General features: G+C 51.1%; 1 protein-coding gene across 1 annotated transcript in view; it reads right to left on the bottom strand.

The window, feature by feature from the left end:
• Positions 1–8,182: 8,182 nt before the first annotated feature.
• The window catches only part of ASTN2 (astrotactin 2), a 264,180-nt gene continuing 245,894 nt past the window's right edge, over positions 8,183–26,468 (bottom strand). Inside the window, exons 20-22 of the mRNA XM_041475041.1 lie at positions 15,643–15,743; positions 14,237–14,420; positions 8,183–8,459 (exon numbers count right to left, since the gene is read on the bottom strand). Coding sequence (XP_041330975.1) covers positions 8,222–8,459; positions 14,237–14,420; positions 15,643–15,743 — 523 coding nt within the window. The 3' untranslated portion in view covers positions 8,183–8,221. The remainder of the gene's footprint in view (positions 8,460–14,236; positions 14,421–15,642; positions 15,744–26,468) is intronic.

Raw genomic sequence — 26,468 nt, forward strand, 5'->3', positions numbered from 1 at the left:
ATTGTTGATTCCTATACCCTAAAGTTCTATATTATATAAATATATAATACCTTGTATGCTTAAATATTTAACTGTGTGATTTTGTATATATCTTCATACACACGCTCACACACATATGAGGGTTAATGTCCCCAGATGTTGGGAGAACAGAGAATCAGAAACACAAACAATATAAGCTTGTATTAAAGAGTTCTGAACTGGACCCCTCGCTCTTGCCACGTCTCCTTTGCTTTCGGTCGAGCCAGTCCTGAACAACGTCCATGGGGGTACCCAGCGTGGGCAGTGAGTGGCTGTGGGGTCCCACATCTGGCTGCACAGCTGCTCAGCATCCTGCTCCAGCTCTTTGCTTTTGGGGCAGGGGGTTGAAAACCACCCTGTTTTGTCGGAGGGGTGCAGGGGGTGGAGGGAGGCAGCGCTGGCCAGGGTCCTGTGAGGCCATTTCGCCTCCAGTGGGTTTGGCTCTGCCAAGGGGCTTCGGCTCCTGTTCTCTCCAGGCAGGCTGGTGGAGGTTTTGGTGTGAGAGAGATTGGAAATCAAATTTGTTCATATTCTTCTTAGCTTCTTCATCACATGCAGAACATGTTCATCCAGAAAAACACTCCCAGTGGGAACCTGCCTTGGCTCAGGGGTATTACCTAGAAGGGAAGCAAGTCTGGAAGCAAGCTATGTGCAGCCAGAGAGCTGAACATTCTGATGCACAGAGCCTTGGGACACATGCAAAAACAGACAAATAAAGATAAATCAGTCTCCAGTGGTCTAGAGAGAGCCAGGTTTGCAGTCTCACAGAATCACAGAATCACAAGGTTGGAAGGGACCTTCAAGATCATCGAGTCCAACCCGTTCCCTGACACCTCTGGTCCCCACCAGACCAAGGTGTTGAGAGGTGTGCACCAATGATTTGTGTGTGCTGAGGGCAATATCCTGAGGGATGAGAAAAAAATTTTTTTTTTTTTAATCTGGCATAAATAAGTCAGTAAAAAAAAAAACTGGTTTGCACTTTACCTGTGAAAAAACACTGCAACATATTGAGCAGGGAGAGACAGAAATCTCATGAGCAAAAATGCACTGTGTTTTCTATACCATCCTTGTCTTTGGTCAATGCATTATTAATGGAGCATAAGTGCGTCACATCCAGCCCTATCAATAGCACATGCTGTAGATAAAAAGGCCCAGGAATGAAGGATTAAAGGGGCTGTGTCTATAGCAATGCACAAATCAATTGGCTGTGTGTTGAACTATCTATTAGGGATTAATAAAGACCTGAAGGTGGGAGCAGCCATGAAGGCAGGGAACATCAGGCAGCTCACTCCTGCTGGGCTCTGCTCAGCTCCACTCCTCCTGCACGCGCAAAACCACCCCAGGATCAATTGGAATACACAGTCACAACAACAGTTTCTATGTCCAGGTTATGTGTCTTGTCTGGGGATCAATCACTAAAGAAAGCTGGGGAAATTGCTCTGAATTCATGTGGCAAAATCCTCTCCCAGCTCAAAGTCACAGCTTCTCATACAGGTATGGTGGCATTGGTGACTGTGGCAATCACAGAATGGCTTGGGTTGGAAGGGACCTTAAAGATCATCCTGTAATGGGAAAATGGAGCTGTTAGCAGCAGAAAAAGTTCATGTCAAAAAGACATGGAGGCTTAAAAAACTTCCCTAGGAGGACTGGAATATAAAGAAAACAACTCACAAGTATGAAAAAAAACCTCCCTTCTGTGTAAACAAGGACATCTGAAAATCAAATTAATGTTCAGGCTGGCAGGTTTGTGCCCATGGGTTCACTTGCTTGCACACATGTAGACACACAAACCCAGCAAACCCTGTCTGGTCCAGCACTACCTGTTCCTGGACTTGTTCATTCCACCTCCTCAGTTTTTCAGTTTCTAAGGCACACTCATCTGGAAGGTGAAGAAAAGTGAGTGGATCTGAGGCCAGAATTCTGCTTTTTGCTGATCATTAACTACCCCAACACTGTGATGGCCCTAGATTTTTCCCTCTGCCCTGAATTGGAGTTACAGCTGCCTACATCATTCAAGTCAACAACTGGCCTAAGTTCTCTGATAGAATGCAGCCAAAGGGCCAGGGTCTTCATTTTTTTAAAGTACAAGTGAGGCAATACTGTGTCAAAATAGTTTTAAAGGTCTTGACAATCTTTTGGCTGACTTCTCTCGGGCCTGGGGAGGATTGTTAGTGGTTAAAAACAACTTCCATGATTTTTTTTTTTCAGATAAAAGGTTATTCACAACTTTTTGATCAGTTTGCTTATGATGAATGAAGAACTAATCCAAAGAACAACATCATCCCTTGTAGCCATCCTCCTTGCCCTGCTTTTAAGGTGTTATCTGCCAGTTTTTTTATTTATAAATCACTTCCCCAGTTATATGTTTTTTTAAAGAAACCTAAGAGCCCCACACCTAAGGCCACTGCTGCTCTTCTTTATCCTCATCTAGCCCCAGGGGTGAACCTACTTATGCTTAAAGCCCATTGGTATTTTTGATGAAAGAGTTGAGATATGGGGATGGTTCTAGCTGTATGCCAAAACCCACCTCTGTCTTTGGGCACTCACCTTGTAACACAGCCCTGTTCTTTTCCAAACACCACCCTAATAACATGGGTTTTCCCAAGCCTTGGTGCTGCCGTGTTTCCATAAGGCTCCCTGCCACAGTGTCTGCTAAACAGGCTTGGGGAGAAGGGAGGGTGGGCAGTTTCAGGGAAGGGAATGGGAATTCTTTTTACTGCACACTTTTTTACTACTGCAATGCTCAAACTTTCCACCCAAGCACTTAAAGATCCTCAACTCTCATGGCACAATAGGAAATGTCTGACCTGAAGCACATCATAGTGGTTCAAACCAATCGCTGAAGCCCTGGCAGCTCCTGGTGCCCAGAACCAAGAGTCTGCTGGCAGATTTTTGTGCCCCAAATGCTGTGAGGGGCACTTGCAAAGCCAGAGCTGCCCAGGGCATGTCAGCCCACCGTGGTGGCACTGTGAGCCATGGACCTCGTTTAACATCATGACCACCAACACTCGGGGAGGCAGGCAGGCCTTGTGTGCTTAGGAAAACAAACCAGAAACCTTCTCCTTTGTGTCTCACAGTGCACACATCAATTCATGTCATGATGCTCAGCTTCTGGACAGCTAATCCTGTCCCTGGCCCAGCAGGTACAATGTGTGGTTTACATCCTCCCAGGGAAACAAGGCGTGAGTTTGCAGGCTACTGAGTCATCTGGGGCACCACAGGGCACTGCCATGGCTAAGTATTAGTGCCACTGCAAGGCTTTGTCCCCCTAGGAACCCCCTGGGAGGGTGAGAACCTGGGTTGCCCACACAACACAGCCACTGGCACTCCCTTGGCTTCTTCCCCAGCCTCAGCAGAGTCTCATCCAACCAAGGAAATTATTTTTATTTTTATTTTTTTTAAGAAAGAAAAGAGGAAAAGCAGAAAGCAAACAAATAAATAAAGGAGCAAATGCAGCACTTGACTCCAGAGGCCTCTGCCGTGGGAAGAAGCTGTCCCAAAGTGGTGTGTCATCAGCAGCACAGAAACCCAAACAATCAGCCCCTCTGTGTGCCGTGCCAGCTGCAGCCCGGCCGGGACCAGGGCAGGGGAACAATGGCTGTGGGGACAATGGGGATTGTTCAGGCTCCTCCGGAGGGAACAGCCCCATGCAGCCCTGGGAGGGGACCTGCAGCTGTCACCAGCTCCGAGCTGCCAGACAAGTGGCAGATTTGGTGTGCCCTCAAGAAGGGCATGTGCCTGGCGGGACTCTCACAGGAGGCTGGAAGTGGCAGTGAATGCTTGTTAAAGGTTTCTCTGCAGGAAAAACCTCTCTCCATGCTGAGCTGGGGTTTATGGGGTGCTGGGGTGCATAGATGGGGAAAGCAGGGCCAGGCTGTGCCGGATGAACCTATGGCTGCTCTATCAATGCTGTTATCCATGTGTATGTGTGCATACACTCACTGCAAAGACACATGGAGAAGGTTTCTCCTCTTGAAGGAGAAATGTTCTCTTGATTGAGAAGGTTTCTCCTCTTAACTCATTCTAATGCTGGTCACTCTACCCTGGAGCCATTGAAGCCCAGTTACCTTTCCCAGCAATGCCATTACAGAAATCATTTCAGCTTTTCAAATGAATGTGGGTAGTTTATCTATTAAACATGGAGGATGGCATCTTTTTGCCCTTCTCCCCATTTGCTTTTCATGCTTCATCCACCCCTTGGTGCTCTCCCACCCAGGACAGCATCACTTCTGGTCTGCCAAAGCCCAGGCACAGCAAAGTCAGGGTATTGGCTGGCAGAAAGAACCAGCTTTTGGGGCAGCAGCAATTTGCTTTGGATCTGGGGTCCCTTTTCCCCAAGGGAGTCAGAGGAGTGGCAGGGGTCTGTGTGTGTGTGTGTGTGTGTGTACACTATAAAGCACAGGTCCATCTGTCAGCATTGCTGGGCTATGACTACAAGTGTTTATCTTGAAAGCCAGAGGGTTACATTCTCCAAAGTTTCCAGGGAGAAAATACAGACCCTTCCTTTCAGCTGTGTGCTGGAGGATGTGTAACCTCGACGAATTCCTCCGTTTTGTTTGGCTTGGGTGCAATGTGCCAGGTAGCATCACCAGCCAGAGGCTCTCCTGGCTTTGATCTGGGAGCTAGGTGTGCTTCACGACAGGTTAATGGCCATCAAACTCTGCAGCCCAGAGTCTAGACTCTTCCACCTGCTCTGTACATATTAACACAGGCTCACACACAACTCACTCTGTACATGTACCCATACGAGCAGCCAGTCTCACCACGGATGCAAAGCAAAGCTCCTCAGCAGCCTTCCAAAACAAGCAAACTAAGCCTCTGCAATGGACACAGCTGCACTGTGGATCCAGGGGACAAGCAGCCTGTGCTCCTGCTGTATTCCTAGACAGGGCTACCAGAGCTGAAGGTCTCCTTTCCATCACCATCTGCAACAAAACATCTCCATGCTGCAGCTCTGTCCTTTCCCTGGAGCTCTGTGAGGGATGCACATCCCAGGTGCAAAAACCACCACTGTGGGGGAGCTCACAGTGTCAGAGTGGAGAAAAACATGCTGAGGGGCAGCCAGCCAGCCAGCTGCCTTGTATTTTGGCTGGCATCTCCTGTTCCTAACACCTAGCACCACACTCACAATGCAGAGGAATCCCAGGGGCAGCATTATCCCTGTCACACCTCCAGCCCAGTCACTTACAGAAAACACAGGTAATTTGTCCCTCAGGTTGGTCAACACTGGCTGCAGTGAGACCACAGAGCTGCTCCCCATCACCATGTGCTGCACGGGGCTTCCAAGAGAAATGAATCATCCCTGAGCCAAGCAAACAAAAACAAAATAAACCCCTGTGTTTATAAAGTACAGGGAACGGCACAGCTGTGGGCCAGAGCCTTGAGAAAACAAGACAGCTTCAAAGCACCTGGAGCTGCACCCGGTGAGCAGCAGGGACAGGATGGAACAGCCAAGCTCCCTGTGGCTGCTGCTGGTCCTGGCAGCCTTGGCCTGAGCTGTGTCCTGCTGAGTGTCCAGGGGACCTGTCCTACAGGCAGCAGAGGCACTGCCTGCTCTGCAGATGATCATAGAGTCACAGTCTCACGGAATATTCTGAGTGGGAAGGGACTTAAAAGGACCAGAGCCAACCAGGAGAGGATGATCATAGAGTCACAGGATCACGGAATATCCTGAGCGGGAAGGGACTTAAAAGGACCAGAGCCAACTCCTGTCCCTGCCCAGACCCCCCAACAAGCCCACCCTGGGCATCCCTGGCAGCGCTGTCCAAAGGCTCCTGGAGCTCTGGCAGCCTCGGGGCCGTGCCCATTCCCTGGGGAGCCTGGGCAGTGCCAGCACCCTCTGGGGGAAGAACCTTGCCCTGATCTCCAGCCTGACCATCCCTTAACATATATTCATGCCATTCCCTCAGGAACTGTCACTGGCCACCAGAGGAGAGATCAGGGCCTGGACCTCCATTTGGCCTTGGTGAGGAAGCTGCAAAAGTTATATCATTTCCCCTTAGTCTCCTCTTCTCTAGGCTGAACAAACAAAGTGACCACAGCCTCTCCTCGTATGGCTTCCACCCTTCTTCACCATCTTTGTCCCCCTGCTTTGGACATTCTCCAATGGCTTTAGATCTTTCTTATACTGCGGCACTCAAAAGTGTACATTAGTCCCAGTCACTCTGCATCAGTGGCTCCAAAGCCACATTTGGGTGTTTTGCACCCAAAGTGCACATCCTGTGTCCTGGCAGCACGTGAAATGAATGGGCACATGACATGAAATGGGCAGGTCAGTCTGACACCAGTCTGGGCACCCCCAGGCGCCCCCACACTGGCATTCCAGGTGTGTTGTTGCAGCTCCAACGAGGAAAACCAAAGTTATTATTTGACTGCAAGAAATCACAATCATCTCCTTCATTCCCACAACCAAACTCCAAGGCCACCACTGACCCCCAAAGGGCAAAGGGATGGTGAAGAGGCAGAAACAGTGCTAGACACTCAGATTTTAACCCATGGTGGTGTAATGGTCCCCTCTTGGTTGTTGTTTTCAGTGTGGTACGACCCTCAGAGACGCACAGGCCACAGCCCAGAGTCCTCAGTGTCATCCTCCTCCCTCTCTCCATCAGAAAAAGGGATTTAGCTTAAAAATTAAGACCTCAGGCAACCTGCAATGCTTTGGAGCTTGTCTTACAGGCTGCAATGTCACAGCAAAATTTTTTGTGAACTTCAGCAGGATTTTGACCAGGTGCTGTAGTCCTTGCCAAAGCACATGAATGTGGCTCAAATGAAGAGACATAACCAAAGGGGGGGAAAAAAAGGAGAAGTTCAGAAGGAACAATCAGAATTATTTGAGTGGGTGCAAATCAGGCAAACAGGTTTAGCTTAAGAAGAAAAAGGTCTCTGGCAGAACCTTCTCCACATCAAATTCTGCACTGTTGTTTGTTTTGAAAACATTTTTGCTTTGAAACTCATGTCCTGTTTGTTTGATTTGATGTTAAAGGGTTAACTAACCTGAAAAACTAAACAAAACTATTTGCTTTGGGCTGACTAAACTGATTAATTCAACCCACACTTCTCTCTCTTCCCTCTCCAGGTTCGTTGTTCTGCTTTAGAAAGGAAAAAGCAATAGCTTTGAGCTGATCTGATTTTTGTATTTTTTTCCCCTTTCACCCTCCCACACTTTTTGGTTTGGCTACCAGGCTGAGAAATCCATTACCCACAGGGAGCCCAGGCCAGCCTAACCCACATCTGACAGTAAAAGAAACCAGATTCTCCATGTCTTTTTAGCCCCTGGCTTTCTTCTTGGGCTTTCCCACACGCTTCCAGCTCCCACTGGGACCGGTGGCTAGGCTGGGTGTTGAGGAGGGGAGAACCCTGTGCGAAAGGCTGCACGTTTCTCTCCTTCTTGTGCATCCATCTTGGGCTCCCTCATCTCAGCCACATCCCAGGAGTGCCACACCAGAACTGAAACCCCACGGACGCCCAAGCAGAGGTGAAACCGCGACAGGAAAAAGCACCAGGGAGGCAGTGAAGATGGACTTGATATGAATCTTTAATGCACAGAACAAGCTGCCGGGAGCCTTTCGAACGAAGGCTGCACACGGAGCCACCCCGTCCACTCGGAGTGGTACAAAAGCCCAGCTTGCCTGCAGCGTCCCGGGCACCCACCTGGCTCCCTGCCCCGGGACCCTCGCTGGCAGCGCGGTGTCACCGGCCACCCGCGCCACCTCCTCCTGGCGTCCTCGGCCACCACGGCACCGGGGCCCCTCGCCCCACGGCTGCTGCCCGGTGGTAGGGCAGGCAGGGCAGGCAGAGCAGGCAGGGAGGGGATCACCCTGTGCCCATCAGCTCCCCTCTGCCTGGTCCTGGCCTCGAGTGGGTACCTCCTCCTCCCAGGGTATTGGAGCGTGTAGTCCAGGAAATTCAGTAAGAAAAGATTAAAAAGGAGAGGCTTTTATGCTGAGTCAAATTAGGTAATTTCTTTTTTTTTTCACTCTTGAAAAATTAAAAAAAAAAAAAAAGGAAAAGAAATTAAAGTCCAACTTGCTCATTTCTTGTTTCTCTGCTGTCTGTGTGAGAAAGTCCTGTTTGGCCTCGCTGTCCCCTTCCACCCCCTCTGAACATCACCCGACCCCAAACCCCACCAGCCACTCAGCACATCACAAGTCCTCGACTCCTCAGAGTCCCTTTGCCTCCCACAGCTCCAGGCCCGCTCCTTCCCTCACCGCCCCTTGGACTCCCCGTAGGTGTTGCGCAGCATGGAGACCATCTTCTCCTCGCAGGTGACTTTGGTGTCCTTTAGGATGCTGTACCAGACCATGCCGGGCGGCCGGACCTCCTCGCTGCGGCAGAACAGGTAGGGCATGGTCTCGGTGCGGCTCTGGATGTAGGCACTGCGCAGCAGCGTCGAGCAGTGGCTGCTGACCTTCTCCAGCCTCCTCAGGATCAGGTGAGCCTTCCTGGAGGGGACAGAGATGGGAACAGAGCAGGGCAGGCAAGGCACAGGGGACACCAGGAGTCAGGACTTCTGCCACCAGCTGTCTTGTGGCAAGAATGGACAAGACCCATTGCCTAAGACATTGTCTTTCCTGTTCCAAGTGGAGAGAAGCTCTTGTTTTCCCAAAGTTCTGGGTATAGCTACCATTTCATTTTACAGCACCAAGACCTCAGGTCTGACCCACTGGAGCAGCTTGTGTGCCCTGGGGGCAGTCTGCCCCAGCTAGATTGTCACCACCACCATTTGACCCTGGCCAGCTCCAGCACATGTGCTGGCCCCACCTGGCACCCTGGTGAGACTCCCAGCACCTTCCTGCCCCTGACTGATGAGCACTGCCCTCCCTTTCCTGATTTCCCAAGTCTGCAGGAGGTAAACAGCCCAAAAGGACTGACACTAGAAGAGTGACGAAAAAAAGCACAACACATTAAGACAAAACAAAATAAACCCGTAAGAAACCAAGAATCCCCTTGTGGGAGTCTGCAAAGTGCTAAATCAAACAAAGGGAGGGAAGAGGGTTTACTTCAGTGGTCTGAAAGTTTCAAGATCACAGATTATTTCCTCTCCCTCTGGTGCCACAGGAAAGCTCTGGATTCAGGAGTCGGGGATTTCACAGTTCCTGCAGGAATGTAAATTCCCGATAATGATATGTCAGGGGCAGCACTGTCAGTCAGCAAGGCATAAACATGGGGATTATTTGATTATGAAAGCTGAGTGGTGTTGCAGCTCGGGCTGTGAGCTCCCAGCCTGGGGGGAGGCTTGGAAGCCTGATGTCCAAGGATGGGACGCCAGGGAAGGGCTGGTCTGGGTCACCTCAGTGCCAGAGCAGAGGGCAGAGATGATGGCAGGAGGCAAGAGGGCATCCTGGCACCCCCAGACAGCTCAGACCTCTCCTTCTAGAGTGGGAACACTGATGAAAGGCTGTAGGAAACCACTGCTCCTCCAGGGCTGCATATGGAAAACTGTCCCACTCCTCCCCAGGGGGATGTGCTCTGGGTCAGCTTTGAGGGCAAAGGAAGAAAAAAGGAAGCAGGGCCTTCCTGGAACAACACCCCATGGTATCCATTTATGGATTTTATCCACAAGACACAAGGCAGACAGGGCAATTTGAGCCTTGTTAGCTACATCTATAATAATGATGTCATGGGCTCAGCTCTGACACAACACCTCTACTCACGTTACTCTCCATAGCAGCCACCTGACCTTCTACAGCATCTGGTGCTCCCACCACACACCAGGACCTGACATGCTGCCAGGAACAGGTCCTGTACTGCTGGATGTGTGCCTCTTGGAACCACAAATTCCATGATGGCATTAGGTGCTTTCAGTGAAGACTGATTGATTCAAGCTCAGCTCAGCAGCAAACTGAACTCTGTAGTGATTGTCCCTACAGTTGCCAAACTTCAGTAAATCAGTCACTGCAGCTGGAAGGGAGAAAAGCCATCACCTGTGCCACTTCCTGCTGGAATCAACCTGCCTGGATGAATTTCTTCTGACCTGTTCCTAAAGTCAGGAGCTGGTGATCCTTCAAGTGCTCCCCATCCTCACGCTGGCAGATTGCTTAATATCTGCACTGGTTCTCCCTTCCAGGGAGCTGGTGCTGAACAAGCACAGGACCCACATCACCTCATGGGATGGACTCTTATGTCAGATGGCCATGCTCAGGAGGACATGTTCAGCCAGAACACCCTCACAAAGGAGAAATCTCATCTCTCTAAGGCCACAACTCCATGATCACCCTGATTTAGCCCAAAGCAGCTCTACTACCAAAATGGGATATTGGCCCTTCCCCAGCGCTTTAGCTTGTTCTTGTGCTGGTGTCCATGGACCTCTACACTGTGCCAGCATGGGGAAGTTGTTTATTCAAAGGCCAAACAAGCAATCACTGGGTTTTCCCCCCAAACTGGTTATTATTCCAGCACACCACAAGGCCTCTTCCAGGCATAGCAAGAGGGGAGCAATGAGGAGTGGCCATGACCAGCCCTTGAGGAAAACCCTCATGGTGGGTAACCAACAACACAAGGAGTGGATGTCTCAGGTGGCCAGTGGCTCTCTGCTAGCCACGCTATTCCCTTCTCACCACTTCCCCTATCCCACCCTCCACCGCTTTCCTCACCCATCTCTCACTTTTCTCCCACACAACTTGCCTTTGCCTCCATTTCCCTTGGCCTTCCCTACCTTTCCATTTTCATTACTTGTTCCACTACACTTTAATGATCTCCTGGATATTGCTAGAACTCTCCATGTTGCCCTTGCTTCCTGATAAATACTCAGGCCTCTTATCCAGGCAAATATTCCTACATGTGAGAAGCACTTGAAGGATGACAAGAAATTCAGGGGCCAAACCACCCAAACCTGCTGATGCCTGCTGTGCCAGAGGCTGTGATTCTCCTGGGGCTGTCTCCACACACCTGCTGCATCCACAGCTCACTCTGTGCAGTCAGTCCCAGGAAATACCTGTGTTCAAGGATGGGATGTGGCACATGATGGGCTGGCCCTGTGAGATACTGAAAACACACTGAACTGTGGTCACAGAGGAGGCAGGGTGACGGGGCAGAGGGAATCAGGCCCTTCACTTTTGATGTCCAGTGCCAAAGCTCCAGTTTTGATTGGTTTCACTGCTTTGAGTCATTTATTTTAGCAGGGTAATGAAGTCATGTGTAAATGTTAGATTTAGCTTTCGGCTGTCAGCTGTTCCCTCTTAAAAAAAGTAAGGAGGAAGAGAGACAGAGTGGGTGAGGGGAGGGGTGAGAAAGAGAGAGAGGCTTTCTGGTGAAGACTGGGTAATAAATTACAGGAGCAGTTCTTGGGCTGCCAATTTAACACCATAAATCAAGCCCTGGGTATTACCCAAGTGCTCCCTACGGAGGGCTGTCGGGTCAGAACGACCACCTTTTCAAATACTGGAAATGAAATCTTCCTAAATGCTGACCAACCTCATCCCTGCCAGAAATTGCAATTTATTGCCTTATTAAAGGGCAGGAATTGGGCGGGGACACCAGGGGAGCGAGAGGGGAGTCACTCTCCTGGCTGCCTGTGGCTGGACCCCAAGCTGTCAGTCCCCAAAGGGATGAAGTGACCCCCTTCCCACTCACCCTACAGCCCAGATGGGGATGCCCCCATGTTGGTGTGGGCCAGCAGTGTCCTCTCTCCCACCACATGCCCACCACAGGAGGCAGGGACTGATTCTGGACTGCACTTAGGTGGTGGATTTAGGAGGTCACAGCACAGTCACAAATGATGAAGAGGGGGATTTACAAATAGTGACAACTCTAAGCAGCCACTTCCCTCTGCAGTGCCTCATGGCATGGAGGGAGAGAGGAAATGGGAGTGGATGGGTGTCTGCTGCCAGGGCACTTTCCAAGGGCTCCTGCATGAACAGGAGACAGGGCCCTGAGGCCCCAGCTGCCAGCCCCAGCTCTGCAAGCATTTTCTTGAGAGTAGGAGCTTCCTGTTCTGCCCAGTGCCAGGGGTGCTCCTGCTGGGATGTTTGTCCCCTCCAGCTGCTCAGGGGACAGCCAACATTCACCGTGAGGGCTGATACGGGATGAAAATATATCCAGAGCCAGGCAAACCCTGCCTTGCCTCACCTTGGAGGGAGGTACTAAAAGAGGGCAAAGCAGCATGAAGGAGCCATTAAAGAATGATACCTGGGCTGGAAGGAAGAATGAGATTCCTGAGACTGCAGGGAGGGGTGGCTGCCTGGCTGCTGTGCTCCTGTGTGAGGTGGTTCTGTCATAAACTCAGATTTTCCACTCTACTGAGAGCTGACCTGGGTCTTTCAGACCCTTGTGTGTGAGGACAGTGAGTCCAGGACTTGATGGCCTCTTATCACAGCCTCCCATCAGAACATTGCATTCCCCCTTGTACCAGAAGGCAGCTGCTCTGGAGATGCATTTCATGTCCCTTGGCCAGCCCAGCTGCCTGCCTGGGTGACTGGCTGGAGCAGGGGACAGGTTGTGAGCCCTGGACTGATTCCATGTACTGACCCCAGTGTTGCTGATAGCCACAAATAGGGGCATGGAATAAAGATTTTAAGTTAATTATTTGTTCTGCCTCCTCTTAAAAGCCATACCCTGCTTGTAGTGATCATAAGAATCATCCTGAAAACACAGTAAGATAAAATAATAGTAAAATCTCCCTGTGGCTATGTTAGGAAGCAGACTGGCTGCATGGATCCAGAGGTCTAGATGCACAGTAGCATTAAAGTTCACTGATTAAGACAGATTCTTCTGTCTTGTTGGAACAAATTAACTGTATGAGATTCACTCGGTGTCTGTGAGAGGAGCGGGGGGGAGCAGGAAGGGGGCTGCTGTTGCTAGAGGAGATGAGCAGGATGAGGCAAGCCAGGTGTTGAGATGCTGCTGACCACGGAAAATCCTGGTTTAGGGCCACCTATGAGCTAAGTTTTTAATGTCTCCTTAATGTAAACGGTCTGGTTGGGACATCTGGCTGTCAGTGTGTCTTCTTGCCAGCAGCTGTTTGCAGTAACCTGTGGCTTTCATGGAAACTGGGCTCACGAGGACCTCAGTGTGATGTATTTATTACACAGAGGCAATCGACTCCCCTCTTGTCGCTCCGTTTTATGAGTGAACATTCACTGTGAAGCTGAGGCTCATCTGATAAACATTTCAAGGTACAGAAATGCATGTCCCCCTGGGAAGGAGAACAGCCTGTCAATTAAAATCCTGTTATGAGATGGCCTCCCTTGGCAAAAAAAAAAAAAAAATCCTCATTGCCTCCTGCTGTGTCAGTGGCTCTGCTTCTGTCCAAGCCCCCTGAGAAGCCAGGCTGGATGGCAGAGCTTCTCTCTTGTCACGAGCCTGGCACTGGCTGCCTTGGCTTTTAAAAATTCATCCCCTTGGCTGCAAATCACATGTTTCTCAGGGCAGAGGAGTGCTGGGAGGAACTCCCCTGGCTCAGTGAGGACAACAGACAGCAGCCAAATTGACCATGGGCTCCAGATGTAGCTGGGTCCTAGAACTGGCAGTTTAAATGTCACCCTGCTGTCCCACAGCTTGAAGCAGGTATTGGGTTAGGCAGCATCCTTCAGTGGGTTGGATCTCAAGTAACAGGGGAAATAAATATGTGTAAGAAGAAGCTGATGGCTCCCAGGGATTCAGAAAAAAACGAACAATTGAAAAGGACAAACTAGCCTGCAGTGTCATCAGAGGGAAGACGGGGAAGATGAGAGTGGCTCTGTGCCAGAGGCCACTGAACTACCGCAGAAACTATGACCAAGGTCATCTCTGGAGGAGGACAAGCCCCAGGACAGCTTGGATCTGTGTCCAGAAGGAGTGTAAAGTTGTGAGGTGTCATCCTGGTACTATAGAGAGATCCTCAGCCACATCTGACAAGCCAATAGGAACAAAGAGAGAAGGAAAAACTTTTCCAGGCCTATATTACACCCTTTGCCCCCCTCTCCTCAGTGTTTCCAAGCCCCCAGCTCACCCAGTTCAGGCTGGGTGACGCAAACATTCATTCAAAGACCACCCAGCTGCCAGGTGTCCCACCAGCATTCATCCAAGGACTGAGCAGGACCTGGTGCTCCAAGGGGATGCAGGACAGCTTGGTGAACACCAAAAGGGGGCTTCTTTTAGCTACAAGGAGACCAGGGGGTCACATCCCCAGTGGCTAAGGGGGGTCACATCCCCAGTGGCTAAGGGGGTCACATCCCCAGTGGCCAAGCAGAAGGGTGCTCTGGGCATGGGGCAGGGCAGCACAAAGGGAAGGGACAGGTACCTGGGCCCCAGCTCATCCTCACTGCGCCAGACGAAGTCTCCAAACTTCTCGTAGTGGGAGTTGTAGTGGTGCTGGACTCGGAAGAGCATGGAAGCAGAGACCTCCATCAGGGTGTTGTAGGCTGTCTGCTGCTCCTTCCCGCTCGTGTAGCCGTTGTAGAGGTTGTAGATTTTGTCAGCTATCTCTGGAAAGGATCGGGGCATGGGATTAATGACCAGCTGAAGTTGATAACATGGGGAGAGGAGGAGCAGAGGCTTGGCTGGGCTGACAGCAGGGGTTTGGCAGCTGGGGTGGCTGCCAGTCCCTTGGGCTGCCTGCAGCAGGGGTGAGTGACTGCAGAGTATTCAGCAATTCCTCAGGCTGATCCTGCAGTGGGTGCCCTGCATGAGCAAATCTCTCACAAAGCCTCCAGCAGTACTCCATGAAGGAGCAGAAGGAGAAGAGGCAAAAAGCTGCCAGGACAGGCAGACAGCCTTATCCTCCCAGGAAGGGCAGGCAAGCTCTTCCCAAATTCACCAAACCAAAAGCCCTTGGCAGTTATGGTGCTAAAGAGTGGGAAAAGATGAACACTTGATCCCAGGATGGCCAGAACTGCAGCACCTCATCATTGTGGGCATCCGCTGGAGCAGCTCAGATGTGTTAAACAAGAGTGTTAACTCTCTGCTGTAAAAAAAAAAATATCTTTTTGGAGACGAGAAATGCACAAAACTGCATCTCCTTTCTCCTTAGTCTCCTATTTGCTGTTTTTCCATGGGAATGCTTTCTTATTGAAGACAGAACTAAGCACTAACCAAATTTTTTTCTGTGTGATATTCCCAATGGAAAGCAAGCAAGAAAGAGAGCAGGTAACATGATGGTCGCATAGAGGAATCCTTTCAAATCTGAACTCAGCCAGGTGCTCTGGTTTGGGTATAAGGACAAGTGGGATCAGTTTCAAAACTGAACAATGCAAATGTCCAAAAGTAGCTGAGCTTTTATCAACATTTCTGTTGATTTCCAAACTGATGCAGCTGCCCCCAGCATCCCTTCAAACACCAGGGCCAAAGGTGCCCTGCGCGGCCCAGCCCGGGCTGCTTCTCTCAGGTTTGTGAGAAGGGATTGCTCTTCTTCCAGGGGGCCTGTGTCACACACACAGTACCAGCTCCCACAGCCCTGCAAGGAAGGATGCCTGTGTGGCATCACAGAGTCATCAGCTGCCCAGCCAAGGAGACTTTGCCCCTGGACACTCCTGCCATTTGTCACCCATCCCCAGATGAACGTCCCTGTGCCCATGGGTGAATTTAAAGGAGCCTTCCCACTGGGAGAGAAGGGCCTGGGCAGGTTTGTGGGAGCACAGTGACAAAAGAAAAATCAAAATCAGCAGGAGATGTCTCCTGGCATGGATCATGAGGCACCTAAACACTGACCTTCAGCCTTGCTGTCATCTACCAGCGGGCAGGCTGTCCTCAGGGTGACTGTGCTCAGCTCTGAGTGTCTCCCTCGTGTATCCACCGCGTACAGGGTAAATCTGGAAGGCAGGAAGCAAAAGAGAACAATGTCTTGATCCGTCAGTCCCACACCACCAGGTTGTTAAGGGAACTGGCCTTCAGAAGAGAAAGGGAAAATGTGGTCCAGGCATTGTCAGTCAGTTTTGGCGTCTCAAGGAGATGTGAGATGATCTCTTGGAACAGAGGAGAACCCAGGGACAGGAGGCAGGGCTGAGGGGACAGGCCACTTCATCCCTTTCTGGAATCCGTGGGGCTCCATTTCCTCTCCCCTCATCCCAGGGCCCCCTGTGGGGCTTCACCCTGAACCCTCCTGACTGCAGAGGGATGCGGACACCTCAGGGCTGCTCTCCATGCACTGATGCTAACATTATAACATGGTGGTGTTTGTGAGCCGGGCTCCTCTCTGGCCCTTCTGGGAGCAGAGCAGTAATTCTTGCTGTAAGTGGGCTTTGTGCTGACAAGTGACAGCTCGTACTCATCCCGTGAACGGCCCTTGAGTTGTTTGCTCCCTCATTTCCTCACAAGGGTGGGGCTGGCCAAAGGGTGGGAATGATAATTTCACACTTGAAGCTAATGGAGAGCATCTGACAGTAAAATATGGCTTTTGTGCCTGATGGAGCATTGAATAAACAGGCTGTGGCTGCATGGAACGTCCCGGGATGCTGAGCTCAGAGTCCTGCTTGGAGCATCAAAGCTCCAAGATGAGAATGCTTCTTCGCAGCAGGGGTGACAATCTTCTGTCCACTCTCCCAAAGGGCAGCAGTTCATGTTTATTCACTATAAGCTGGGCATGGCAACTCAAGCTGCCTGTGACAAAGTACAGGGGCTGGTTTGAACCCCTCAGAGATCTAGGATGCCTGGTGGTGGGGTTCCCAGCCTGAGAAATAACATGCCACCCCTCCTTAGCCTAAGGTAAAACTGACCAGCTCTTGCAAGTGAGTGTAAGGAGTATTATAAAAGCAGCTGAAGCTTAAATGGGATTGAGACCCTGATGTCTGTTTATTTAAGTAATAGTCCTAAGTCCTTAGCATCCTTGGGGGTGACAGAAGCAATGCCTCCCTCTTTCTCACCCCACACACGAGCACTGCCAGCCCCCTCTCTCCTCCCTGCAGGCCCTGCACATCCTACATGTGTCTGATAAGAACTGACATCTGCACGGTAGCAATTCCCAGCACAGGACATATTCCCTGCAAGCAATTAGCATTAGCTCCCTGACAATACTTGCTGTCTGAAAGGATGCCAGCAGATTGCCAAGGAACTCACTTGTGTGCAGGGACAACTCCCATTTTCACAAAGCTGGGGCACACAGGGGATGCACACGCTCAGCTCACCCAAGGAGATGCTATTTAATCCTTTTGGCATGACATCATTTTCCTGAATTTACCAGGAGCCTTGCTCAGAGTGGGAGTATCTGAAGAAGGACATCCACACTGTGCCACTTCACAAGTACCACACACAGGCTGTTCTCACTGAGGGACACCCAGAGCAATAGGGCAACACAGAATTCCATGCAGGAGTCTGACTGCAGGGTTTTGCCTCCCATCCTGAAGATTCCACTAGTCCTTTCCCTCCCTTCAAGGGCAGTGAGGAGTCTCCTGCTGGGAGCAGGGCAGGTTTGTGTCTCAGCAACACCAACAGGGGCACCCAGTGCTGAGCAGGGGCACTCCAGCCCCAGGAGATGAGGAGCTGGAGAACAGGGCAGGGACCCCCAGCTGCCCACCCACTGCAGGGCTCTTCTTGCTCATCAGCAGAAGTACAACAAGCAGTAAGAGGGCTCAACATCAGGGTACTGCTCCCCATCACCATCCTGGGCTCCCCTGCCGAGACACAGTGGCTGTGCTGCTGTGTTTGCTTTGGAAAAAGGGTGAGCACAGCTAATGTGTAACCTCTGCTCTGCCCGCAGCAGCTCAGGCTGGCTCCATTAGCTCTGAGGCAATCAGTGCCAGAGCACTTTCCTTGGAAAACAGAAGACTTTTATCAAAACATAATTGTAATATTCAGCAATTAGTGCCCATTTCACCTATTCCACTGCCAGTGGGGTCAGGAAGATTGGTTGGGTGTTGAAGCACATCCATCCCTTTGGGTGATGCTGAAGACCTGTGTGAGCCTTTTGACTGCACTTCTCCCCTCAGCCCAGCTCACACAGGAGCAAAGTCACTCAGCTGCCAAGAGCATCTCTCCTGGTCAGGCCTGGGTTAAAAAATAGATGTCAAAAAAACAAGCCCTCTTTTTTTTTTTTTTTTGGTTTAAGGAAAAAAAAAAAAACAACAATGTAAATGGAAAAACATCAGAATCAAAGTGATTTTGATCTTGTCAAAAATTCTTTTTCTGAGAACAAACCCAATTGCTTTACCTCACCTGGAGCCAGTCCTCTTTCAAGAGCCTTAGAGGAAACTCTTTCATCTCCATTCCTTGTGAATGACATGTTTTGGACTCAGCACCAATCACCCCAGCTGGGTGGAGGCTGACAGCCCAGCAGCACACAGCCTCTGCACCTCTCTAGCTCCTTCCAGCCAGTGACCTCAGAAGGTTTTAACATTAATTACAGTCCAAAAGATCACCCTGAAGCACAGCAGTATTAATAGCTCTGTTTTATCGACAGTAAACAGAGACATATGGGGTGAAGCATCGTGCCCCGGAGAGGCTCAAGTTTGAAAACACGGGAGATGATGGTTTCCAATCTTGTTCTCAAACCACTTGACCACCCAGCCTCTGCAGCAAAACAGTTTTATGGCCAGTTAATGGCACTGTGCAGAGTGCTGGGCTTTAGTTTTGTTCTTTTATTCCCGGAAATGGACAATTAAGAGAAGGGAGTGCAAAGACCTGTGTTTCTGTGTCTCTGTGCAAACCCAGCATTCACATCTTGCTGGAAACCTTCAGCAGATGCAGGCAAGGAGCAGCCTAGGACCCTCTGGGACATTAGTGGGGTAGTCAGTGGCAGGAGAGATCACCACTGCATGGGAAGGATGGGGATGTGGCTTTAAGCTAAAGCAGAGTAGGTTTGGATAAGGTATTAGGAAGAAATTCATTGCAATAAGAGTGGTGAGGTTACCAAAACAGGTGTGGACTCCACATGTCTGGAAGTGTTCAAAACCAGGTTGGGCAAAGCTTTGAGCTTTGCCCAACCTGGGATAGTGGAAGGTGCCCCTGCCCATGGTAGAGGGTGGGAATGAGATGAGCTTTCAGGTCCCTTCTAACCCAAACCATTCCATGATTTTGCACCTACATGACAAACCAGGGGAAAATCAAAGTGATCACACTGAGGGAGGGAGCTAAGCCAAGGGCAAGGTGGGATTTTGCAGCACTCCACGGAGATCCTCCTGCCCCACTTAAATCCATTACAGAGTTGTGGGCCAAGGGACCAAGCCAGGCATCGTCCCCACTGATGAGGATAGAGCTGCACTTGAATAGGCCAACCATGGTAATTTGTAAATAAATGAGGCCAAAGAGTGGTTCTGAGTGCTTTGCCCAAGGCAGAGATCTCTGGGGTGAAGTCAAAGCCAGAAACTAAAAGGTCTCAGACCTACAGTCATTGCACAAAACCACGTCAGACAACCTGGAATGCCATATGGTAGCTACGATCTGGCAGAAGCTCCTTTATACCCTGGAGATGTTTTGTTTAGTGATAAACTTTCCTCACCACATTTCCTCATCTTCTCCCTGTGCTTTCCAAAGGAGCTCCAGGCTCCCTGCTCCTGTCTCGCAGCTGATTCTCTTCTTCACCTGTGCCTTCAGTAAGATCCTACATGAAAACTTGTGTATCTAGAAATACTAGAATGTATTTTACCTGAAGAGGTTTCCAAGAGGTCTAAACACATATGCTTTTGGCAGGGATCAGCCCTCCATGCCTAGAAATGCTGCCACCTCTGCAGCAAATCACAGCATACAAAGTCCTATAAAGTAATGCTAGTTAAATGTTTACTTCTAAATACAAATCTATTGGGACCTGAAGGAACTTTCAGGGAGAGATAGAAACCAATCAACATTTGCCTCAGGAAATGTGAATACCTTCCTCGTGAATTCCCCACCCAGTGTTTGCTGAAGGTTGGGTTTTATCACCAGGCTCAAGATGCTTCTTGGGGGAGGAAGAGAAAGCAAGAGGGGGATGTTAATGCTTCAGTTCCTGGAACCCAATGGCTGTCGAGATTGTCTGTTGCATTTCAAGAGATTTAAAACCCAGAAAAGAATGCTTATATCCTTTCTCAGTGCAGAGAAAATAACCCTAAATACTAATTTAAAAAGGCACAAAACTCTTAAGACTGAGAATAAAAGCTCAAAACATGTTACTTATTTATAGACAGCATGTTTTCTTAACTCCCTCTCATGGTGCTCATGACGTTTGAGTGCTTTATTCATGATCCTTATTTGCGGGAAGTGAGATAAGGACTTCTGAGTCTGACCTTCCTTAGCTCAGCTGCTGATTTCTTTATATCCTACAGAGATACCACAGGCATTTCTGGTCTGCCTTGTCTGCTCTTCCTGAGGCCTTTGGGCTGGTGCAGCTGCTCTGTGAGATGCTGTACCACATGGGCTGCCTGGGCTGCAGAGAAGGGCTCTGATAAGGAGCTCAATTAGCGCTCCCGCAGCTGCCAAGCCCCCACGCTAATTAAGCATGTGTCTCCTGGGAGCTGGCTGCACCCAGCAGCAATGGCTGTGTGGCCAACCCAGGCTCTGAGAGGAACCTGTGTGAATGAAGGAGTGAATGAAGGAGAGGGCAGAGGTGCTGCTCCAGAGCCCAGTGTCACGCAAAAACGCGGCCTCAAGCTTTCCAAAGAGGTGCAACCACAAGATGATCCTGCCAGTGGGGCTTGGCTTGAGCTTGGCTGATCTGCCTGGGCTTGGTGCCGTGTTCCTGCAGCCACGAGACTCTTGCTGTTAGCTCCAGCAGCTCGGCGAGGGCAACCCTGGCTGGCGTCCCACACACAGCGTGATGGATTCTCCCTCCCCTGGCAGCATGGCTACCACCACCCGTCATGCCGAGCCTGAAAACACAAATCCTGCCTTGGCTGAGGTGTTACATGCACGTCCTGCCATCACTCCCTGGCTGGTCACAGCTTGTCCGTGCCTCCTGCACAGCCCAGGCTCGCGGGGCTCGCACGCACCCAGCCCCACGCCGCCGAGGCAGCTCCAGCGTGCTGACACACACACATCACACTCTGCCTTGCCAGCCCTTCTCGCTTCCTGTTCCAGCTGAAAAACAATGCCGAGGCCTCCCTTTAAAAGCCCTCAGTGGAGCAGCTCTTGGCATTCCGTGCTTCCCTGCTGCCCAGTGATCTCAGCACGGAGACTGGGCACAAGGGACGGGGGCTGGGCTCGGGCTCTGCCAGGACGTGCAGAATGGAGCTGCCAGAATGGTGCCCCCACACACACATGGGTGGGAACAGACCCATCAGACCCTGCAGCGTGCTCGTGGGACCCAAACAAACTATTCCCTCCCAGTCTTGTAGTCTGGGAGTGTCCTCAGCTCCCAGACACCAAGGTGAAGGGCTCTCAGGAGCCTTGAGTGGGGAATGTGTTTCCTTGTCCTGATACCCACAGGTGAGCAGCATTAGACCTTCATCCCAGCATTTCCTGGAGCTAAAAGCATCCATAAATTACACATACAGATTCCCTAAAAGACACTTCTTGAGCAGTGTGGGAGCCATGGGGTGCTGAGGGGTGGAGCAGAGCTTTGGGTGTGTCAGCCCCAGCCACATGCCATGGGCTGTGAGTGGTCCAGGAGCCACCCACCCACTCCTGCCTCCTCACCGTGGGCTTGTACATCCCCTGCAGAGCCTCCCAGCCACTTCCATTGAGGAACATGGAGCCAGAGTGGGGCTTGCCTGCCAGCAGCTGCCTGGGCAAGCATGGAAAGGGATGTCTGTGTTTAGTGCAAGTATTCCAAATTCAGAAACCATTAGAATTTAAAAAGAAATCAAATCAAATAAAAAGCAGCCGGTTCACACAAACCACAGGAATGCAGCTGAGCTTATTGATGACTCCATAATTTGTGAAAATTAAGAGAGGTAAATGAGACCAACTCCCCCCAGTCTCTGCAGCAAATGCTGAGCAGACAATTAGCAGGGGGTGGCTTTGGGAAGCAGAGAATTTCTTGGTCTACTTGTTGGGCTCTGGCTTTGGGCTTGCTCATGCCATGCCCATGTCCATGGTACCAGGGGAGGGCTGGTGTCCTGGCAGGGGACTGACCACACTGCATCCCTGCCAAAGGCCCTGCTGGAGGCCTGGGATTTGGGCAAAGCTTTACAGGGCAGTGGTCACTCTTGTGCCATCTCCCTGGGGCTGGCACTGCCACAAGTGTCTTCTGTTGTTCATTGTCTTTGGTTCCAGCTCTGCTTTTCCATGGTAAGGAAACAGTGGACAGTGCAAGCCTGAAAAAAATCCCATATTTTAGGAAGCTCTCCTCACTGTTCTACCAACCAAGAAAAGGACCTTTTATAACTGAGCTGCTTTTAACCATCTGTGACAGCTGACCTGCTCCCATCAGTGTAATGGAGGAACAGGTAAGCAGCAACTGGTGCCACACTGGAGTATCAAAACCTTGCCATTGCACAAATACATGGGGCTGTCAGTAAACTCTTCTCACAATTCACACTTCTCTTCTTCCCAGGACAGCAAATGTTGCCAGACTAATTGTTATCCTTCAACAGATGTCTCCCAACAAAGCCAGACCAGAGTTGTCAGACGTACCTGCCAGGACATGCCTCAGGTGTCTGATGCCTTTTGGAAGTGGATAAAACAGTGCCCATCAAATACTGGAGGAAGGAGGCAGGAGGAAGGCACAGGCTGCTCTGCACAGCAAGAGGCTGTTTGATCAGGAAGACCTCGGGAAAAGGGCAGAGGAGACTTAATTTCTGAGACAGTGAGCACAGGTGGGGCTGCTGTGGGGCTGTGGACAGCCTTGCACAGCCTGGGGTCCATCTTTGCTTTGTGCCAACCCTGGGAAAATCACCCGGGGTTATCCACATTGAAAGGTTGCCTGAATTGCAGCAGATGCCATGGTCATGCTCAAAAATAGTGACTGGAGAGCATAGTGCTTCTCACAGGGAGGAGGGCAAGGCCAGTGATTGCTGATGAAATACAGGGCAGCAGTGTGGGACAGTGTCACTTTGGTGTCACAGCATCCCACACCGTGCTGCCCCAGGTCTCCTGGGCTTGCCCTCTGAGCTGTGAGGCCACAGGGAGCCAAAAGCTGGAGTAGGCAGGTTTGGGTGCTGGTCCCCTCAACCCCTTGGCAGCATCTGCCCTGCACCTGAGCAAGCTGTGATCCAGATTTGCTCAGCTCTCCCTCCTTTGAGCATTTAATCAACCTCCTTTTGTTTCAGATTCCTGTTAAACAGGATCCAAACAAAGGGTGAAGGGGAAAGAAAGAAAGAATTTAATTAAAAATCCTGACCACTCCTTGCTACTGCCTGGATCTATTGTCTCCCTGACAAAGAAATGCCCAGCAGGGCATTCACCTTCCAAGACTCAACCACGACATCTCAATTTCCCAAGATTTCCCTCAAAACCCTGTCAATAACCCATCAGAGTAGTGATTCCCATTACTGCCATGGCTGTGAAAGAAGGCCTTGATACACAGGCCACCTTATGTTCCCAAGAACCCTGCTCCTGAATGAATCCTGTGTTGGACGGCCAAGATTCCACGGGAGCCCCTCTGCCAGCCGGACACCTTGTGAGCAGCGGTGCCAAGACTGCCTTAGGTGAAAACGTGTTTCGCTGGAAATGAGGGGAAAATGCCAGACAGGCCAGGGCTTTATCCAGAAGGTGCAGGAAGGTCATTGCCACCCTCCTGGCTGCTGCCTCCCCAGCATGTCTTCATCAGCAACCTGGGGCTGAGAGCTCCAACAGAGCCACTGTCCCTGCTTGCCTTTTTCTCTGCCTTATGATCTCCTCCTTTGTCCCCCTGATCCTCGCCAGCTGTTGCAAGAAGCAGATAATGAATCTTCCTTCCCTCCCTCTCTGAGTACATCCTTCCAGGAGCAGCTTTGCCCCTCTGTAGAATGAAGAGCAGAGCAATCTTCTCTGGAGAGAAGCTTGGAGCTCCTGATGGAGATGGGATGTGGATGAGAGAGCAGCACCTTGGCATGGCAGCAGGACAACACACCCAAAACAGCCACACTGACACGAGATAACATTAACACAGCTGATGTTGCAACACTGGGGCTTTAGCTCTTAGGCACTCTTCAAGGAGCAAGGAGGATTTAGTTAGCTTGGAGATGCCCCAGCAGAATTCTACGGTGTCCCATAGCGATGGCTCCCAGCTGTGAAGACAGAACCATGGCAGAAGAAGCAGGATCATGGAATTACCAGCTTTGGAGAGGATGGAGAGAGGGTGTTTGAGGTCTGTGTTTCTTGGCAGTCATCATGTCCTTGGTTTCGTTCTGCTGGCTGTGAGGATGAAGATTTGCACATGTGCTTCTAAAGGCAACGCAGTAAGAACTGGCCCAGCTATTCCCAATCTTCCCTGTCTGTCTCAGGGCTTGAGGCAAGGTGTTCCTCCCACTGCATGGAAAGGCCACAGAAGGTCCCATGTTAGCCAGAATATGAATTGTAACATCCTTTGGTGGAGTGAAGAACCAGGAGGAGGTGATAATAAGCCACTGCAGGCTGGTGCTTTTGTCTCCAGTGAAGCAACAGCAGCTCATTAGAGTCTGTGAAGTGCCAGAGTCCCTGTTCTGCTGGGATGCCCAACAAAGCCCTTGGACAGAGGTCAGATGAGTTGCCTCTGACTCCCTGTGCTGCTGGAACAATTCCTACTGTGCCACATCTTGGGTTGGTGCCCAAAGCTGCCAATGAGGGGCTGGTCCCGCTCAAGCTGCAGAGCATCCGTGAGAGCTGGAGATGGATCAAGCTGTCCTTGGTGCAGCAAAGGAGGGCTTTCCTCAGGCTCTGCATCCCACGTGTCCCTGAGGGCCTGCCACAGCCTTTGCAAGGGCACTGCAGTGTGCATCAATCCCCCCAGCTCCTCAGGGCAGGGTATTCCCTGGCAGCACCTGGATCCTCTCTTCCTCCTGTGCAACACCTGCTGCTGTCCCCATCAGTTTGGGACACCCAGCCCGGTTCCCTCAGCCACAGAGACCCCACAGCCCCCAGGCCCAGCTCTGCTGAGGCTGGGACTTGGAGGGTAAGTTTTGCTTTTAGGGAAGGTTTTGCTCGTCTTTGCAGTGATCTGTGGGTGGGTGGATTTCAGCCTCATCTCACAGCATTGGCGCTGTGTGCCAGGTGGGTTATCCCAGAGTGACACATCCCTTTAGTACCTTCCTTGGGCCACTTATGGGATGGCTGCCATCCTCCTCTGTGAAGAGACAGCACTGCTCAGGGTGGCTGTGGCTGCAGGGGATGAGCAGGAGAGAGGGAATAAATATTCAGAAGGAGAGAGAGAATGAATACTCTTCCTCCAGATGCGGCCAAGGAGAAAGGAGAGACAAGCAAAGCCCTGGACCCCTGCAGGGAACTCCACAATGGGAATGTTCACAGCTAACCATCCCTGCTGCTCAACCTACCAACACTCTGCAGAGCTTGGCCATCACCGGCCCTGGGGACATGGGCGAGAGGAAGGTTGTGACCCCTGGCAAATTGGGAAATCTTTGCCCCTCCCAACCTCATAGTCCCTCTAAACAAGAACCAGACACTCCACAGCATGCTCCCCCTGAGATCCCCTTGGTAGGGCTTGTTCTCATTCTCCTGGGGGCTTGGCTTCCATCTGGACTGCTGGTTGAAATCCAGCCCGGGCTGGTAGTGACTTCAAAGGGCAGTGTCATCTGAGGAACAGTGGGTGGTCCACGGCAAGCAAGTTGATGGCTGACTGCTCTTATAAAAGGCACCACAGTAGGGGCCCCTGCTTTCAGAAGAAAGGCAAGGGCTGCACTGTCTGCAGGGAGCAAAGCTGGTCCTGGGCCTGAGGGACAGTCACCTTAGTGAGCTGGCACAGGGAGGTGGCTGTGCACCCCTGAGGGCAGAGCTCTTGATCTGTCTCCACTGGGTTTGTACCCAGCCCTGCTGGCCAGCCCTGGCTTCACCTTGCACAGGCAGCAGTGTGAAACAAAGCCCAGCAATAACGCACACGGGAGAGGGGCACCCTCTGAGCACCCCAGGCAGGATCCCAATGAGACAAACTCCAGCTGGGCTCTGGGAGCTCAAGGGCAGCCAACGGGGCCCTGCAATGGCCTCAGTGTTGGCATGGAGATGGTGGCAGGCAGGGATGCTGTGTGCCAGCCAGGAGGATGCCAGCCAGATCTGCAGTGCCCACTGTCCCTGTGCCCCAAGGCCCCCAAATCCAGGGACATAGGGCAAGGAACTGGCAACGAGCAGGAGATCCTCACAGGTCCAGCAGGCAGACAGGGAGGGTGGAGGGCAGGATAGGGGGGCAGGGGCGCCCAAAACAAATAATAAAAACAAAATCCCAGTAAGCATGTTAGAATTCGTTTGAAGTGCAGAGGAGCTTTCAGGCAGGGTTATGCACATCTCCCAGCCCGGCGTGATTTACACATTCCTTGCAAGCAAAGGAATCTTCCCTGATTTGAAGTAAAACAGATGTTTTGGGGTTTTCTTCCACCCCCCCCCCCCCCCCCCCTTTTAATCATTTCTTTATTGAAATGCTGGTCTGAGCCAACCAGCTCAGAGCCAGAGCCCTGCTACCCCAGAAGCCTGGACTGGAGACCCTCTGTCCTGTGCCATGGGAGAGCCCCTTGTCAGTGACTGGATTTGGGCTTCCAGAGGTGTGGAGACAGCCCTGCTCTCCTGTA

The sequence above is a fragment of the Pyrgilauda ruficollis genome, unplaced genomic scaffold (assembly GCF_017590135.1).
Source record: "Pyrgilauda ruficollis isolate IOZ18807 unplaced genomic scaffold, ASM1759013v1 scaffold34, whole genome shotgun sequence".
NCBI classification, from domain to species: Eukaryota; Metazoa; Chordata; class Aves; order Passeriformes; family Passeridae; genus Pyrgilauda; species Pyrgilauda ruficollis.